Source organism: Colobus angolensis, unplaced genomic scaffold (genome assembly GCF_000951035.1).
Source record: "Colobus angolensis palliatus isolate OR3802 unplaced genomic scaffold, Cang.pa_1.0 Scaffold240, whole genome shotgun sequence".
NCBI classification, from domain to species: Eukaryota; Metazoa; Chordata; class Mammalia; order Primates; family Cercopithecidae; genus Colobus; species Colobus angolensis.
Genome location: NW_012115600.1, coordinates 2304073 through 2321576, shown reverse-complemented (window position 1 = coordinate 2321576; position 17504 = coordinate 2304073). Strand labels below are relative to the sequence as shown.

The 17504-nt window shown below is 48.3% G+C and overlaps 1 protein-coding gene across 3 annotated transcripts in view; it reads left to right on the top strand.

Annotated features, from left to right (window-relative positions):
* Positions 1 to 17504, top strand: part of STPG1 (sperm-tail PG-rich repeat containing 1) — a 57430-nt gene that overhangs the window by 37767 nt on the left and 2159 nt on the right. For all 3 annotated transcript variants that reach the window (XM_011945597.1, XM_011945596.1, XM_011945598.1), the window contains 3 exons: positions 3150 to 3258; positions 6807 to 6972; positions 15612 to 15802. In XM_011945597.1, coding sequence (XP_011800987.1) covers positions 3150 to 3258; positions 6807 to 6972; positions 15612 to 15802 — 466 coding nt within the window. The remainder of the gene's footprint in view (positions 1 to 3149; positions 3259 to 6806; positions 6973 to 15611; positions 15803 to 17504) is intronic.

Genomic DNA, 17504 nt, shown 5'->3' with positions numbered 1-17504 from the left:
TTTAGACGGGGTCTTGCTCTGTTGCCCAGGCTGGAGTGCAGTGGCACAATCTTGGCTCACTGCAACCTCTGCCTCCCCAGTTCAAGTAATTCTCCTGCCTTAGCCTCCCGAGTAGCTGGGATTATAGGCACATGCCACCACGCCCGACTAATTTTGGTATTTTTTTTTTTTAGTAGAGATGGGGTTTCACCATGTTGGCCAGACTGATCTTGAACTCCTGACCTTGTAATCCACCCACCTCGGCCTCCCAAAGTGCTGGGATTACAGGCATGAGCCAGCGCATCCAGCCATTCTGATGTATTTTTTAAAAAGTTCCTTCCAGCTGCTGTGTGGTGAATGGACTGCAGTGTGGGTTGGAGAGTGGGTTCTGAAAAACCAGCGAGGAGACTATTATGCTAACAGGAGAGATGGCAAGGTGTGGTCCAAGAAAGTGATCAGAAAGAGGCTTAACCATTGCCCCTTTGCCAATCCCAAGTGGCAACCAGGCTACTAGGGAGACAGATACAGGAACTGACTGACTGTGCGGATGCCCCTCTCTGCAGCCTCCCAGTTGTAGCTGAGGGACGCCACCGTCAGTGTTTCATGCACCATTCTCCCCAAATCACTGTCTATTCCCTCACCCGGCTTCCTGTCTCCAATGCCCAGCACAGGTCCTGGGATGCAGTAAGCATCCATCAATTTTTATGACATCAAAGGAATAACTTTCCAGTAGTATACAGTTGTTAATCTAGAAAGGACCACTTCCCAAGTCAGAATTGTGTCCTTCTGCCAATAGATACATTTAGGTGCATGTTTTTTGTTCATTATTGTCTTAATATGATCCTGAAAATAATACACGCTCATCATAAAATATATTCAAGCCCTGTAGAAACCCATGAATTAGAAAGTGGAAGTCCCTTACAGTTCTACTTCCCAAAGCAAACCACTGCGTTAGAAACCAGGTGCAGACTGGGCACAGTGACTCATGCCTGTAATCCCAGCACTTCGGGAGGCCAAGGTGGACAGATCACCTGAGGTCAGGAGTTCGAGACCAGCCTGGCCACTATGGTGAAACCCTGCCTCTACTAAAAATACGAAAATTAGCCAGGCATGGTGGCACACACCTGTAACCCCAGCTACTCGGGAGGCTGAGGCAGGAGAATTGCTTGAACCCGAGAAGCAGAGGTTGCAGTGAGCCAGCATCGCACCATTGCACTCCAGCCTGGGCAGCAGAGTGAGACTCCATCTCAAAACAAAACAACAAAACAAAACAAAAAACAAACCAGGTGCAATTTCTTTCATATTCTCTCCTACCTCTGTCCCTCCACCAGTATTAGCATTATGCTATACACAGCACACATGCATTTTCTTCTTAGATTTCTTTCCATGGCAATACAATAAATCTGCTTCAGTCTTTTTTAACCTGCTGAATATTTTCCTGGCCCCATGGGGAAATCTTCCAGTGACGCACACTCAGCGTATACAAAAATGTTCCCTTTTTCAGTTGCTTTTCTGTCTGGGTGAAAAATAAAGCTGACATGCTGTTTTGTCTACAGGTGGCTTTTTTTCAGGCCAGGAGAACAATGGTTGAGTCAACTGGCGAGGAGTAGAAATGCAGTAATCCTGTTAGCCACACTGTGCTTTGAGGTCTGTCAAAGCCTTTCTCTGCCTTTGCTGCCACCAACCCTCACTTGTATATTCGAGTCCTCTTCCTCGGTACTGTGTTATTACCTTCTCTCCGGCAACCTGGCTCCTCTCCCCCACTCCCCATGTCCAGTAATTAACCTGTCCCATCTGGTCTCTTTGTTTGCCCTCTCTGCATGCCGTCTAGCCATTAGGGCCCTGGGAAAAGCTAAATTCCTCCACCTTTGTAAACACAAAATCAAAATGCCATCTGCATTTCTCAAGAAACATTTTTTTTGACAAAGGAGTATCACAGCAAATCAAACCATCCTGGCCCCAGCAAATAGTTTCACTCATTCAGTAAATATCCCCAGCAATCACAGGTTTAATTTGTATTGCCTCTGTTCTCCAATGAATACAGGAGACTGCAAATTGGCATTTAAAATATTTATGATTCATGTGTAACAGAAGAATGATCTCAGGGTTTTTTCCTTTTATTTTTAGAGTTCTGGACACATCACATACTCTCAAATGTATTTCATGAGTCGGCCAGAATGCTTAATTTCTGATCAGTTCAGGAAAGTCGAGACAAGGGAGTGCTTGCAAATGTGATCACAATGTTAAATGATATGACTTTCTTGTGTGCCCCAAATGCTGCATTTATAGAAGGGCTATTTGAACAGTGAGCAATGCACCTAGGAATGAGGATGGGGATGGGTAGGACTGTGTGTCCTGAAAACAGCAAAAATAGTAGAAAACCAAGTGCAGTGGCTCATGCCTGTAATCCCAACACTTTGGGAGGCCGAGGGAGGCAGATCATTTGAGTGTAGGAGTTCAAGACCACCCTGGGCAACATGGTGAAATCCTGTCTCTACAAAAAAATACAAAAAAATTAGCCAGGTGTAGTGGCGTGTGCCTGTATTCCCTGCTACTCTGGAGGCTGAGGTGGGACGATTGCTTGAGCCCGGGAGGCAGAGATTGCAGTGAGCTGAGATGGCACCACTGCCCTCCAGCCTGGGCAACACAGTGAGACTCTGTCTCCAAAAAAAAAAAAGTAGCAACAAAATGAAGATAATTTGCAGGTGTAGCATTACACACTTAAAAAAAAAACAAAACACTTTCCTAGAGGTGATGTCTGTTGGCCCACCCCTACTCCCTGACAGAACTCCACAGCAAGTGGAGCCGACTGTCCAATCCGTTTTACAGATGAGAAAACTTGGTTTCGGAAAGGTTACAGATGCAGGACCACACAGCCTGTCCTTAGCAGAAGTGAGCCTGGAAGCCAGCCTGCAGCTAGCTCTGTGCTCTGTTCCTGGTTGAGTGACCAGCATTTGCCGGGATCACAAACTCATAGACCACTTGAGCTGGGATGACGGGGAAGCCACAGCCAGTGTGACCTTTACAGCTCACATCTGTACATTTGCTAAGAAGGACAGGTTTCAGTTGGATTTTTTTTTTTTACGTAGATTTGCCACTTGTCCAGGCACAATGACGAAGACAAAGAAAGGAAAGGCACTGAGTGCACTGGGTGTATTTTCTCCCCCTAGGCCTCTGTCTCTTGCTGCAAGCAGAGAAACAACGTCTGCGCCCGAGCCGGGTTTATGTCAAAAACCCAAAGAGGATCTTTTGTGTTTGCTGAAAAAGGACCTCCCCCAGGTAAGCAGCTGCTTTGCCCTGGCCTTGACCTAAGGGTTAAGTGTCCCAGATTTGATTTGCAGGGCACCTACTTCTTCACAGGGAGTCTTTGGAAGGATTTAGTCTTTGGGTGGGGAGGAGTAGCAGGCAGGTACTGAACAAAGAGGAGAGGTGAGAAGACAGCCAGCTCTCCCCACCAGGAGGACAACAGCTGGCTCTGGAAATGGGCCTCCAAAGCAGCTTCCGGGCCTCCCCTTTTATGACCTGGCATACCTGCTCTGGGCAGCCAAATGGAGAAGTGACTTCTCACCTCAGAAGTGTGCACATTTGTATACCCCAGGTGCCATCAGAGGCCACTGGGGAGGGGCGGGAGATACAGGGCATGGCCATATATCCTGTTCCTTCTACACTCAGCTGCCGTGTTCCTTTTCTCCTATACCAGAGGTGACTTCATCATCTAGTCATGAAACAGAGGAGGCAGCTCTGTTTCCGGAGCACCCACTCAGTGGTTTCCATGCAGTCTTGCAGGTCTGCCCTCGTAGGTTCATCCACTTAGCCCTGCTTTTCAGATGAGGAAATGGAGGCTCAGAGAGTTGAAATGACTTGCCCAGTGTCACACAGCCAGTAAATGGCAGACACAAGCCCAGAGAGGTCTCATTAAGGAGCTCCATCATTCCATTGTCACTTCTGGAACCTCCAAGATTCAGGAATAACAAGAGCTTTCCTCCAAGTGTTTCCCCTGCTGGCCTTGGGGAAAGGTGTTGCACCTCTCCTGTGCTCTCTGACCGCCAGTCCTGGAGCACTCATTATGTTAGATTATCCCAAATAGGTCCCACAGACCACGCCCCACCCCCAGGATCCTTGGGCACCAGAGCTACCCCAGGAGCCTTGGGCCCCAGAACCAGGAGGAGCAGGGAAGGTTTGCTTCTGCAATCACGCCTCTTGCAGAGGGGTGTGGATAAAATTATAGTGCATGTCAGATTTCAGCAAATCCAGATTAAAGTTGAAAAGATCAATCTGAAGCTGAATAACAAAACCAGCGCTAATTAGGAGGCTCAGCCCCAGTTCATGCTCCCCCGCCTTGCATCATCCATGGACAAAACCCCACCTTGTCTGTTTATACAGAAGAACAAAGCCAGCAGCCCTGGGGTTGGCCAGAGTCCCTGCCAGTGAGCCCTGGGATGCGGGCATCTCCACAGTCCACCACCTGCTCCTGCTCCCTCCCGGGGGGGGGATCCTGAGAAGCCCCCAGCCCCTTATAACACAGAACAGGAGGGGAAGGGTGGGAACCAGCATCTGTTAAGCTCCCCGTGGGTGCCAGGGGCCTTACATTCATTATCTCATTGAATGCGCCAAAGCCCCATGGAGCAGGCACTCACCACGTAATCATGTGCTCAGAAAGTGTGAGCTCTTCTTCTTACTTTATCCCCACTTCACCGACAGAGGGGATAGAAAAGCAGGTGATGGGCCCAGTGTCCCACAGCTGGATTTCTTTTAGTTTTTGTTTTTGTTTTTTGGAGATGGAGTCTTCTCTGTCACCCAGGCCGGAGTGCAGTGGCACGATCTCGGCTCACTGCAAGCTCCGCCCCCCGGGTTCAAGTGATTCTCCTGCCTCAGCCTCCCGAGTAGCTAGGGTTACAGGCATGCGCTGCCACGCCCAGCTAATTTTTGTATTTTTAGTGAAAACGGGATTTCACCATGTTGGCCAGGCTGGTCTCGAACTCCTGACCTCAAGTGATCCGTCTGTCTTGGCCTCCCAAAGTGCTGGGATTACAGGTGTGAGCCACCACGCCCAGCCCCACGGCTGGATTTCAATCCAGGCTCATCTAGTTCAATACCTGGTACCTTCTCACTCCCCACCCCAGCTTCCTGGCGGTTGGCTCTCTCTGGTAGTGGCAGCATAAATGCCTTCTATTCCTTGCTTTTGCTTTTCATTGTTTTCTGTATTTTGTAATTCAAGTGTTGCTATAATCTTTTTAGTAGAAATATATATATGAAACAAAGAATATGAGAGAGAGTTATCCAGTACTGTAAATGCTACTGACACCTGCTTTTTTAAAAATTTAAGTATATATTGGGAACTTTTTTTTTTTTTTTTTTGAGAAGGAGTCCTGCTCTGTCACCCGGGCTGGAGTGCAGTGGTGCAATCTCAGCTCACTGCAACCTTCGCCTCCTGGGTACAAGTGATTTTCCTGCCTCAGCCTCCAGAGTAGCTGAGACTACAGGTGCGCACCACCACACCTGGCTAATTTTTTTTTGTATTTTTAGTAGAGATGGGGTTTCAGCAATATTGGTCAGGCTGGTCTCAAACTCCTGACCTCAAGTGATCCGCCCACCTTGCCCTCCCAAAGTGCTGGGATTATAGGTGTGAGCCACCGTGCCCGGCTGATACTGGGAACCTGTTTTCATGTTAGTAAAAATCCTTTCGGAGCATCATTTTAAATAAATATATAGTATATTATTAGATGATGGTACCATAAATTAAGGAACCAGTATTGTCTTATTGGAAATTGTGATTGTTCTGAATTGATTGCTAATATGAATAGAGTGGTGGAGAACATCCATGCACAGGGCTACTGACAACTTAGGGGTGAGATGGCTTCCTCTTCACCCCAGTTTTGGTCATTCTCTTCTTCCTTAAAGCTTTGTACACAAATTCATTTTATTCTATCACAGTTTCTCAAGACAAGGCATTGTGGCATGGTGAGGAAGTGTGGGCTTTGGAGACAAGCAGACCAGTCTCTACATAGTGGTGCTCAATACATACATGTTAGCTGGGCATGATGGCTCACACCTGTAGTCCTAGCACTTTGGGAGGCTGAGGTGGGAGGATTGCTTGACCTAACGAGTTCAAGACCAGCCTGGGTAAAATAATGAGACCTCGTTTCTACCAAAAAGGAAATTTTTTTTTTTTAAATTTTCAGGACGTGGTGATACATACCTGTAGTCTCAGCTACTCGGGAGGCTGAGATGGGAGGATCACTAAGCCCAGCAGGTCAAGGCTGCAGTGAGCTGTGATCGTGCCACTGCATTCCAGCCTGGGCAACAGAGCAAGACTCTATCTCAAAACAAATAAAAAAGATAGTTGTTGATTGCATGATATTTACAAAGCAACCACTATGTGCTAAGAACTTAAAATATTATTCAACTATCATAACAACTCTGTTGTCAGAAGAAGTATTATTCTTACTTTGTAGAGAAGGAAAACTGGGCTTCAGCAAGGTGGAGAGATTTATCTAAGTCCCTGGTTAGATGAATGTCCTTTGGCAAATTATTTAATATCTCTGAGTCCCGGTTTCCTCACATTTAGAATGGAAGCAGTAATACTCATCTTGCCAGGCTAGTGCGAGAACTAAATCAGCTAAGTGTGTGCTTCCCGTGCAGTCTGTTCTCTGCTTGGTGAGGATTGTTTTTGTTTATCTCGGGCAGCCCTCGGGCAGCCCTTCCACTTGACCATTCTAGAGTGATATTGCCTTGCAGCCATCAAGTGTGTTCTTAGGGGTAAGGTACTACTTTTTATTTACTTGAGAAGAGTTCCTTATTCTGTCGTAAAATTTCTTTCTCCGTAGGGCATTATGATATCAACGAATCCCTTGTGAAGCAGTCGCCAAACACGTTAATGTCTTGTTTTAAATCAAAAACCAACCGTGGATTAAAACTGACGTCAACAGGCCCGGGACCCGGTTATTACAACCCCGGTGATTGCACAAAAGTTCCAAAAAAGACTCTTTTCCCGTGAGTCCCAATCATTCTGATCTTTCTTTTGAAAGGTGGTTGTGGGGAAGGAGCCCAACATAGAGAAAAGGAAGGGGTGTCACTGCTTGGCAGAACACAGTGCCAGGCCACTCTTCAGGGGCCCTTAGTCACACATAATGGTGCTCAATAAATGCCTGTTGAATGCCTGATATTTATGGAGCAACTACTGTGTGCCAGGAACTTAAAATTGTATTCAATTATTATTATAATCCTGTTGAAAGAATTGTTATTCTTACCCCATAGAGGAGGAAGCAAGGCTTCGGATTTGGCGGGAGATTTGCCTAAGTCCACACAGCCAAAGTGAGGAGCCATAGGGAATTGGCTCAGGACTAAGTCTTTCCTCATCTCCTGTGATGCTGGATTCCCCTGGTGCTGACATTGTTGTATTTTTGTAACATAAAATCCTCACTGGAGTGGCAGGACATTCAGAGGCAGTCAAGCTCTCGTAGCTTTATACTGATGGAAGTTTAAGCCCTGACTTTGGAGTTGGTGATACCTGCTGGATTTGTACTTCAGCTCTGCTGTTTTTATGCTCTGTGACCTTGGGCAGAGTTCTAACCTCTCTGAGCCTCCATGCCCTCATCTGTAAAGTGGGAATAATTCCTGCCTTGTGGGATTGCTTTCAGAATTAAAAATATATGTTTGGCTCGGCGCAGTGGCTTGCACCTGTAATCCCAGCACTTTGGGAGGCCGAGGTGGGTGAATCACTTGAGATCAGGTGTTCGAGACCAGCCTGGCCAACATGGTGAAACCCTGTCTCTACTAAAAATACAAAAATTAGCCAGGCATGATGGTGCATGCCTATAATCCCAGCTACTCAAGAGGCTGAGGCAGGAGAATCACTTGGACCTGTGAGGCTGAGGTTGTGGTGAGTGGAGATTGTGCCACTGCACTCCAGCCTTGGAGACCCTGTCTCAAAAAAAAAAAGGTAAATAAAATATATGTTTGGCATTGGCATTGCAGCTGGTGACTCAATATTAACACAGATTTTAAAAAATAAATACAGGGATTTGTGTTACCCTGTTTAATATCCTGTACATTTTATATTACTCTCACCTAAGAGTCTCAAACACTCACAGGGCTTATTTATTTCTCGAATGGTTCTAGAACTTCTGGAACTAACAGCAGTTAGGGTTAGTCCTCCTGTTACCATCTCAGCACTCACCCCTGTGCAGCCCCTCCAGACAGAGCTGGCCAATGGGAGGGCTGGCCAGGTGGGACCAACCATATATCCACCTGGGCCCCTCCGGAGAGATCAGGCAGGTGGTGGGAGCCACAGCCACAGTGGGTCAGAAGTCCAGGCAACCCAGGGAGGCTGACAACATTGGGCATAGTCTGATCATCAGCCTAGGGCAAGGGGACCACAGTTAGAGAGAGCTAAGAGTTGTGAATCTGCCCAGTTGAACTTAAAATCTGGAGAGGGGATTGAGACCTCAGCTGGAATCCACCAGAGGAGTCCCTTCTGCCCTCCAGGGCTAGGGCTCTGCAGGCTGGCCTTGTATAGGCTGTAGAGCTAGGGGCTGGGGCAGGCCAGTCTCCAAGAACAGCTCTCTCTCTGGAAAGTCTCTCTCCAGAGACCTCCCGCCTCCAGGCTGGCATGCAGCATCTCTACAAGCAACTGTTCCTTTACTCTGCCAGAGGAAGGTGGTCAAGAGGACAGGTGTTGGAGTGGGCTGACCAGAGTATGAATCCCAGCTCTGTACCTTCCAGAGACTTCTCTCTGAGCCTGAGTTTCATGTTATTAAGTAGAGATAAGAATCTTGTAGGGATTCCATGAAGATTTGATGAGAAGATGTTGGAAAATAGCTATTACCAGCTGGGCGTGGTGACTCACGCCTATAATCCCAGCACTTTGGGAGCCCAAGGCAGATGTATCACTTGAGGCTAGGAGTTCAAGACCAGCCTGGCCAACATAGCAAAACCCCATCTCTACTAAAAATACAAAGCTGGGTGTGGTGGCGGGCGCCTGTAATCCCAGCTACTCAGGAGGCTGAGGCAGGAGAATTGCTTGAACCCAGGAGGTGGAGGTTGCAGTGAGCCAAGATCACACCACTGCACTCTAGCCTGGGTAACAGAGCAAGACTTGGTCTCAAAAAGAAAGAAAATAGCTATTACCCTTATAATGATAGCTGTGGTTATTTTATATCCTATAGACATATTAGGCTATATTATACAATACGGCTGTTATTTGGCATGGCAGCTCAAGCCCCCAGCCCAAATTTGGAAGCTTCTTCAAGGAAAATGGTGAAATAACATAAGAGTGAAGGACACTTGGTTTTTAACTGTTTTATCTGGAGAAGTATCTTCTGGCTTTTGCTCAAGTTTGAGCAGGTGGTTTGAGATCATTCTTATTTTATGGCGTTTGCATTTGTCAGTCATCAGGCTCTATAGATTTCTAGTTCTGTACTGGAGGCTCAGGTGAACAGGACACCACGCTCCAGCCAGCGTCATCTGGGAACAGCCTCGAAGCCCAGTGGAGGAGCCTGCAGCAAAATGCTGGGTTAGGTGGCCTCAGGGGCGTGTGGCCATGCCCATCCCGTGGGGCCGTCTTCCCACTGGGCAGTGCAGCGGGGCTGCGTGTCTGGGGCTTCTAGGGATCGCTGGCTGGCTGTCAATGCTTCACAAATAAAAGGTCTTTGGTTAATAAGTCTGAGAAGCACTGCATGGTAACCCTCTGCCCCTGAGAACATCGCAGTCTGCACAGGCATCCTAAAGGCTCTGAGAAGGCCTGCAGTAAAGGAACCTATTAACCCGGTGTCTCCTAAACTTGGGTTCACCCTGATGAACGGATGGTGCCCCAGGCTCTATAGCAGGGCATTTGTGTAGCTGGCTCTGTGGTCTGGGGCTGCTCTGGGCACCTCTCTGGGTCTTCATTTCTCAATGAGCGAAAGAAGGGTGTCTGCATTTCTGACACGTCACAATGCCAGGCTTGCTCACCATGGACTCAGGAGAGCACACAGAGGGCAATGAACGTGGAGCCAGCCTGGACCCACAGAGGAGGTCCAGATTATGTATTTTAAAATTAACATGGGAAGGATGAAGCTAAGACATTTGTAATTTTATTTGGAAAGCAAGAAGATAAGACTGGTAGGCTTTGGGCTATTCTAAAAAAGCATCTATCTTCCCAGGGAATGATGAAGAAAATGATGTAATGAAAAGAAAAGACACCTGAATATCAGAGTGCTGAGGAAATATCCCAAATCCAGTGTCTCAAATTCCAGTTCTGTTTTCTCTTGTGTCCCTGGAGGGAAGAGAGTGTCAGGAGCCACACGGGGTCCTGAGGTCAGTAGACCCCTGAGGTGACCCCATCTGCATGCACCTTCCCTTAGGACTTTGTCCACATCAGACCTAATCCTCTTTAGCTCTCCATGGCTACGTGGAGCGGCGGTGACTCGCCGCCATGTTTCTTTCTCGGGAACACATATGTGCCATGCAGAGGGAGACCTGCCCTCATCTGTCTTGGGTTGGAGTCGATGGGCTCCCCATACCTGGGCAGAGTTACGGCTACAGAAATGCTCTTCTGGATCTGCTTTCTTCAGGGTGCAGGAAGCATCAGTGCAGATGTGAGTTCTCCCTGGAGTTTTTAGTCTCATGCTACCGGCCAAAAAATGTAAAACCCGGCTGTGAGAGGGTGGCTGGATATGACCAAAGTTCAGGAGGCCGCCATTAGGGCAGAGAACAGCTGATCACGTCTCCTGGGGAGGCCATGGAGGCAGCGTGGGCAGGGGATTGATTAGCGCAGACCCCAAAGTCAGTACCGTGGAACCTCCACTTTCCCCGCTCACCAGCCAGGTGGGCCTGGGGGAAGGGAGGTCACTTAACTCCCAGTGAATTCAAAGTCGTCTTTGGTGAACGGGGATAAGAACACCTCATAATGTGGTTGCAAGGATAAAAGGACATAACCCACAAGACTCACATAGTAACTTGTATTTTTATCAAAGCAGGTGAGCAGGTCTTCTGTGTCTTCCTAGGGTTTCTAGTGTGGCCCCACAGGGCAGGTGCTGTGCTGGGGGCTGGCTGTTTGTTAGCACTGGCATTTCTGAGCTCCTTAGCTAAAGGTCACGCCATCGGGTGTTCCTTGGCCGTGGCCACCTTGCTGAATCAAAAGCTAAGAGGAGTTCTCAGCTACCAGGGTGTCTTCAGAAGCAAAGTGAAGTGTCAGCCAAGGTTTCACTTCTGAGGTCTTCAATATCCATCACAGTGGTGACTCAATGCCTTAGGGTGAGTCAGGGTGAGAGTTTTGGAGATCAAAATAGTTCCTCCAAGGCACTGCCTTCCAACTCATGCTCCCCGGCAAGGAGGTGCAACACTCAGGGTCATCTTTCTAACCCTTGATCTGCTTCCTGGAGTTTTAAGCCACTGGATTTGCACAGACACGCTGTCTTGTCACAGCTCGAGCTGAAAAATCAAGCCCCGTTGGCCCCACTCCAATTTTGGTAATTAGATTGGGCCCACCTTAACTTCCCCTGGGATTTTCAATTCGATATGGGATGCTTCCTCCCAAGCGGCTGTGATCTGTCACCCGCCACCCTGTTAAATAGATACTGCATTCCACCCCAGAGGCAATCGGCTGCCCTTTAATGATGAGAAAAATTGCCCCTTTATCCCTCCCAACCCTGGGAATCCCTGAGGCAGAGTGAATGTGTGCCTGGGAGTGGCTGGAGGGTCTCGGATGCCTTCCCCAAGTGGCCTGCTGAGTCCTCTAAGACATTCATTATTCTTAGGTGATTTGCAAACAGCTCACATTGGAAGCTGCAAACACACTTAATCCAGTTGTGGCCAACTCAGAGCCTTTGATAGATGTTTTCTTTCCACGGGGCAGGGCCAGGTTGGCTTTTATAACTGAGCAATGAGGCTCATAAAAGCCCTGGTCACAGTGCACTGTGGGCTGCCCTGGGTTTGATCTGGCCTGACCTTTGTGATTTGCCAGCCCCACCTCGACATGGAGGGACCAGCCCTGGATGAGGATGAAACTGTCATGTAGGCCTCAGATGCCTGAGCGCCTTTACTTGCTACCAGCCCTCTGCTTTTCTCTGCACTTCAGCAAATGTTCCTGGGATAGGGCTGGGGGCCTCAAAGCTGAGGAAGACACATTCCCTTCCCTTAAAGAGCTAGGCAAGTAAAAGCCATAGAAAATGCAACATTTTAAGTGCGAAGGAATAGCCAGAATGTATTCAAGGGCCGCATACTCTGAGCTGAGAGCTCTCAGCTGCGACCTGCCGTCATCCTTCCACCTCTCCTCCAGGTGGGCGTGTCACTCCGAGTTTACAGTGAAGTTCAGGCTGTTTACCGTCGTGGGGCTGGGATTTGAATCCAGGTCCCTCTGCCTCCAAAATCCATCTCCAAAACCCATGTTCCTCACTTGAGTCACAGGATGGGAACATCCAAGACAGGTAGGGGGTGGTGAGATGGGTGTCGGTGGAGGAGAGAAGTTTCCCTGAAGGAAGTGAGAACGTCAAGAATTGAATTCAAGTTTGCAGGGAAAGCTGGTGTTCCTCACAGAAGGAACAGCAGGGACAAAGGCATGGAGTTGCTGAACTGTGTTGGGTTGGGTGTTTCTGGAAGGTAAAACGGAAGCAGCAGTACGTGGGAGATTAGGCTGGATTGAGAGGCCATGAATAGATCTTGCCTTGAACTTTTCATCAGGGTTTGTAAGTGGGGAGGGTCAGAAGCAAGCGAACAACGCAGGAACTCGCCGGTGGATGGAGGGTTGAAGGCAGTCCAAGTGCTCAGCGTCTGTCTCCCTGTGTCCCAATTCCTGCCATAACAGCTACAGCTTTCCCCATTCCATGCTTTTCCTCCTGCTGTTCCCTCTGCCGGAAATGCCCTTCACCTGAAGACTTTCTGGATTTCTGGGTGGATTTCTGGATTCATCCTGTTGGAATTAATGTCCCTCTGTCTCTGTCTCTTTCTGCTCTCAATGCAGTTTTGTTTGTTTGTTTTGGGTTTTTTTTGTTGTTGTTGTTTGTTGTCTTTTTTTTACCTCTATGCTAACAGATTTCATGTTTTTAAACAAATGTTACAAGTAAAGCACTAGTTAATTTTCCTAACAATCTGGGTGGTAGGTATTATTTCCACCATTTTACAGATGAGGAAACTGAGGCTTAAGGAGGTTAAGAGTCTTTTCTAAGAACACATAGCTGGTGAATGGAGAAGAGGGGATTCAAACCCAGTTCTGTCTGAGTGCAAAGCCCGTACTGCCTGAAGTTGTCACCAGTCATGGCTGTTGCTGGCAGCAGATTGTCAAGCTCTTAAGGACACTCAGGTCTGTGTCTTAGTACAGAACTGCCTGGATTCCCAAACATGTCTGGCCCAGAGTCACACACATGGCTGGTGCTCATGAAAGATCCATAGAGCTAGGCTGAAGGTTCTGAGCCTCTCCTGGGCATATTAAAGGAATGGAAAACAAGGGACCTCTCTAACCCATCTTGCCAAGAACACTGGTGAGTCATTAACTCAGCGTGCACCAGCCTCCTGCAGGCTGTCCTTGGCTAAGAAAGCAGACACCTCATGGTGTTCTCAAAGAACAGGGTGGGAATCTTGGGCATACAGTGACCCAGACCAGTGATGGGGTGACCTCATACAATGGTTGGTTCATTCCAGCTTTAATTTCCAGGAATCAAACCTGTCTCTCTATGATGCCAGCCACAAACTCATCAAATGTCTGGAGGTGTTTTGAAGGGGGAACCGCAAGCCAGAACAAGGAGAAGCCAGCTTTTATTTATAAGGGGAGAGGTTGTTGATTACACCCTATAACCAGTTTTTCCATGCAGATTCACAGCAAACAGGGAGGCAGCATGTCCCCGCTTTCCCTGTGGGTACCTTTGTTCTAAATATAAGCATCCACGCCAGCTACTCCTCCGCCACAAGATGTGAACCCAAGCACATTTATGATGACTTTCAGTGTCCTCCCTGACAAGGGGGGTGTCCCCTGCCTCAGCATGACTCGGGTGGAAGGGCCCTAAATGAGTCCTTTACGAGGCTCAGTTGCCTGTCTGTCACCAAGCAGCACACAGTGACGCTGACACAGGGATCATCAGAAGAATAACAACTACCTTTATTGAGCACCTACTATGTGCTGGTGCTCTACTAGGTGCTTTACATACCTTTTCTCTATTCGTCGTAACTCCTTTATAAAGTTAGTGTCATTGCTCCTTGCCGTGCTGTGTATACTGACACTAAGCTATAGAGAGATCAGGGGCCTTGTCTTACAGCCAGTAAGTGGCGTGACTAGAATTCAGCCTCAGGTCTGTGTGACCCTTAAACTCAGTCCCCTCCGCCATCATGCTTTCCTCCATATTGCTAGGCACCAAAGACTTGAGTTCCATGCCAGCATTCCTATGAACATGCCTGTAACTTTGGATCAGTTGGATCTGGACACCAACATTTTTAGAAAACTAAGGAGGTTGAAGAAGATATCACTTGGGTCCCCTCAAGCTCTCTGTGTTTAAGAAGTTGTTGGCTAAAGTGCAGTAGTGCCCCAGTGGCCAGGAATCCCAAGTCCCCTCCTTTGCTTGGATGGGCTGGCTCCCTTGGTCGTTGAGTGCTGGGGGAGGCTGGAGGAGGTTGGGGGAGGCTCCTTTGGCCATTCAGTGCAGAGTACCTCCTCTCCCCTTTTGGTGAGAAGCCTTTTAGAAGAAGCCTTGGGTATGAGCCAGAAGGAGGCGGCCCTTCTGCGTGGTTGGGAGAGTAGCCTGATTCCTGTGACAAGCCCAGAAGTCTCTGACAACCCAGTGGAACTTTGAATCAAGGCCTGATGAAAGGTCACAGCAGGAAGGGACCTCAGAGGTCATCTTGTCTAATTCCTTCCTTTTACAGATACGGAAACTGAAGCCCAGAATGAATTAATGACCAAGCTGGGACTCAAGTACAGGTCCTATTTCTCTTTCATTTAATGTCTCAATATCAGAGATAAAAGATAGACTCCCTTTCTTGAAGGAGGGGAAGACAGACCTGAAAACAATGACAGTGTAAGTGGTAAGGGTTATGAGTCTCCTGATTTCTAGCCCAGTGCTTTTCCACTCATGCCCCCTGCCTCCCCAGGATGATATTTAGTAGGATTCTGGAACATCAATGTTACAGTGACCTCTAAAGACCTGCTGGTCTTGGGATGGCAAATCTCTGGACTGTGGGATGCTTCTTTCTCTTCCCTGACCATGGCAGACATCACAAGTGGCTCACCAAGGCCTCTTCCCATTGAGTCCATGTGAGGCCTCAGTTTCACAGAACTCCAGCTAGGCACTACCAATCAATCAGAGTTGGCACATGAGATATACACTGCCTGCCATTTCTGATTAGCTCCACGTCTCCAACAATGCACACTGAGCTCTCACTGTGTGCCAGGCCCTGTCCTGAGTGCTGTGTTTTAGGTGCATCATCTCATTTATCCTGACAACCCTGACCTCAAAGTAGTTACTATCATGATTGCCATGTGCAGATGAGGAAACAGATCCCGGGGTTGCCAGCTCACTATCAGTGGAGCTAGGACTCTGCCCAGGTGCCATGTCCAGTCCTCTTCCAGACAACTTGGTGCTGTGCAGGCCTTGGCTGTGTCTAGAAACTATGCCTTCCCCACTAGACTGCCTTAGTGACATCTTCCCATTTTATCTTTCCCAAAGGAAAAACCCCATCCTGAACTTCTCTGCTCAGCCTTCGCCTCTGCCCCCAAAGCCGCCTCTCCCAGGTCCTGGTCAGTATGAGATCGTGGACTACTTAGGCCCCCGCAAGCATTTCATCTCGAGCGCGTCATTCGTGTCTAACACCAGCCGGTGGACAGCAGTGCCCCCTCAGCCAGGCCTGCCTGGCCCAGGTCAGAGGATTGTTTTAAATGATTATAAAAACCAAATCTTCTGGAATTGTCATTCTTGGGTCGTCACATGCCCCTGATTTATAGGTTGTTTCCCAAATAGGTGACAGGGATGAGAGTAGATTTGGAAGCGTTATCCGTTCACATTTTCACAGTACAAAAATGTTTTGTTTTTTAAGGTAAAGGGGCTCTTAGAGATGGTCCAGGCCAGGGGTTCATACTGAGGACCATGAACATCTAAAAGGCTCAAAGATAGTCTTGAAGGGGTCTGTGACTCTGCAGCTGGCTGCAGACTTGGCACATATAGACATTATTTTCTGGGAAAGGAGGCCATAGCTTTTGTCAGTGTGTCAGAAAAGTTCTTTTTCTTTATTGTTATTAATTTTTTTTTTTTACTTTTATGTTTTTTTTTTTGAGATGGAGTCTCGCTCTGTCGCCTAGGCTGGAGTGCAGTAGTGCAATCTTGGCTCACTGCAACTTCCACCTCCCAGGTTCAAGCAATTCTCGTGCCTCAGCCTCCCAAGTAGCTGGAATTACAGGCACATGCCACCACACCCAGCTACTTTTTGTATTTTTAGCAGAGACAGGGGTTCTCTATGTTGGCTAGGCTGGTCTCGAACTTCTGACCTCAACTGATCGGCCCGCCTTGGCCTCCCAAAGTGCTGGAATTACAGGCGTGAGCCACTGTGCGCAGCCAGAAAAGTTCTTTTTCTTAAAAATATTTAAACTACTGGTCTAGTGTGGCCAGGTTATTTTACAGCTGAAGCAGCCCTGGAGAGCAGGTTGGCCACAGGTCCATGGCGAATTCATGGCGGGCAGTGCCAGGCGTTTCCCCATTTATGCCTTGTTTGTTAATGAAATTAACCAGGGATTGTCCAACGGAGCAGCACTTTTCAGCCATCTAGCACCACGCCCTTTCTACAGGCAAGCATAAGTAGGGATCCCCTGTTACATCTGGGATCTACCTGGGAGCTAATATCATGAGGGACTCACTCCAGTGGGCAGTCTCTGTGCTTCCTGACCTATTTGTAGCTCTCTATAGAGCACTTTTGCTATTACCACACCCTGACCATGGCCAAAGCATTGGGGACTGACATGTGTGGCAGGTGGCACAGGAGGATGAGGGCAGAGCTGTGATGGCCGCCAGCTTGGTTACACTCAGCCTTTCCGTGAGTGTTGACGATGCTCCTGTGCTCAGGAGCCAAGATGACCTGGGGCCTGGGTTTGCCCCCAGAGGCTGCAGTCAGGTAGGGAGACTCCTTCCGCTCCATACTCACAGGTGAGACTAACATAAGGCAGACTGGCAGGGAGAAAGTCACTCTCATAGCTTTGGCCTTGCACATGTGGTAATGATCACACCAGCAAGGCTATAGAGGTTTGATCTGGGGCTCATCTGGTCAGTCAAGGAGAACTCAGCATTGCAAACATGCATATGCTCTATACAAGGGGTGAGCTCCAGAGAGGGCAGGGCATGGCCAGGGATCCTGGCTTGACCCTGCTCAGCCACATCCTCTAGAAGCATTGCCCGAATGACTTTTCCATGCCATTTGTGGTGCTAGGCACCTGGCACACAGAGACAGGCAGCTCCTGCTACTCTGATCACCCATGCCAAGGTGGGCTTCTGTGAGGGGTTTCCTGGGCACATGTATGTGTCAGCATCTGCCTGCTCAGCTTCCAGTAAACTCAGATATACCTGGACTGCCAT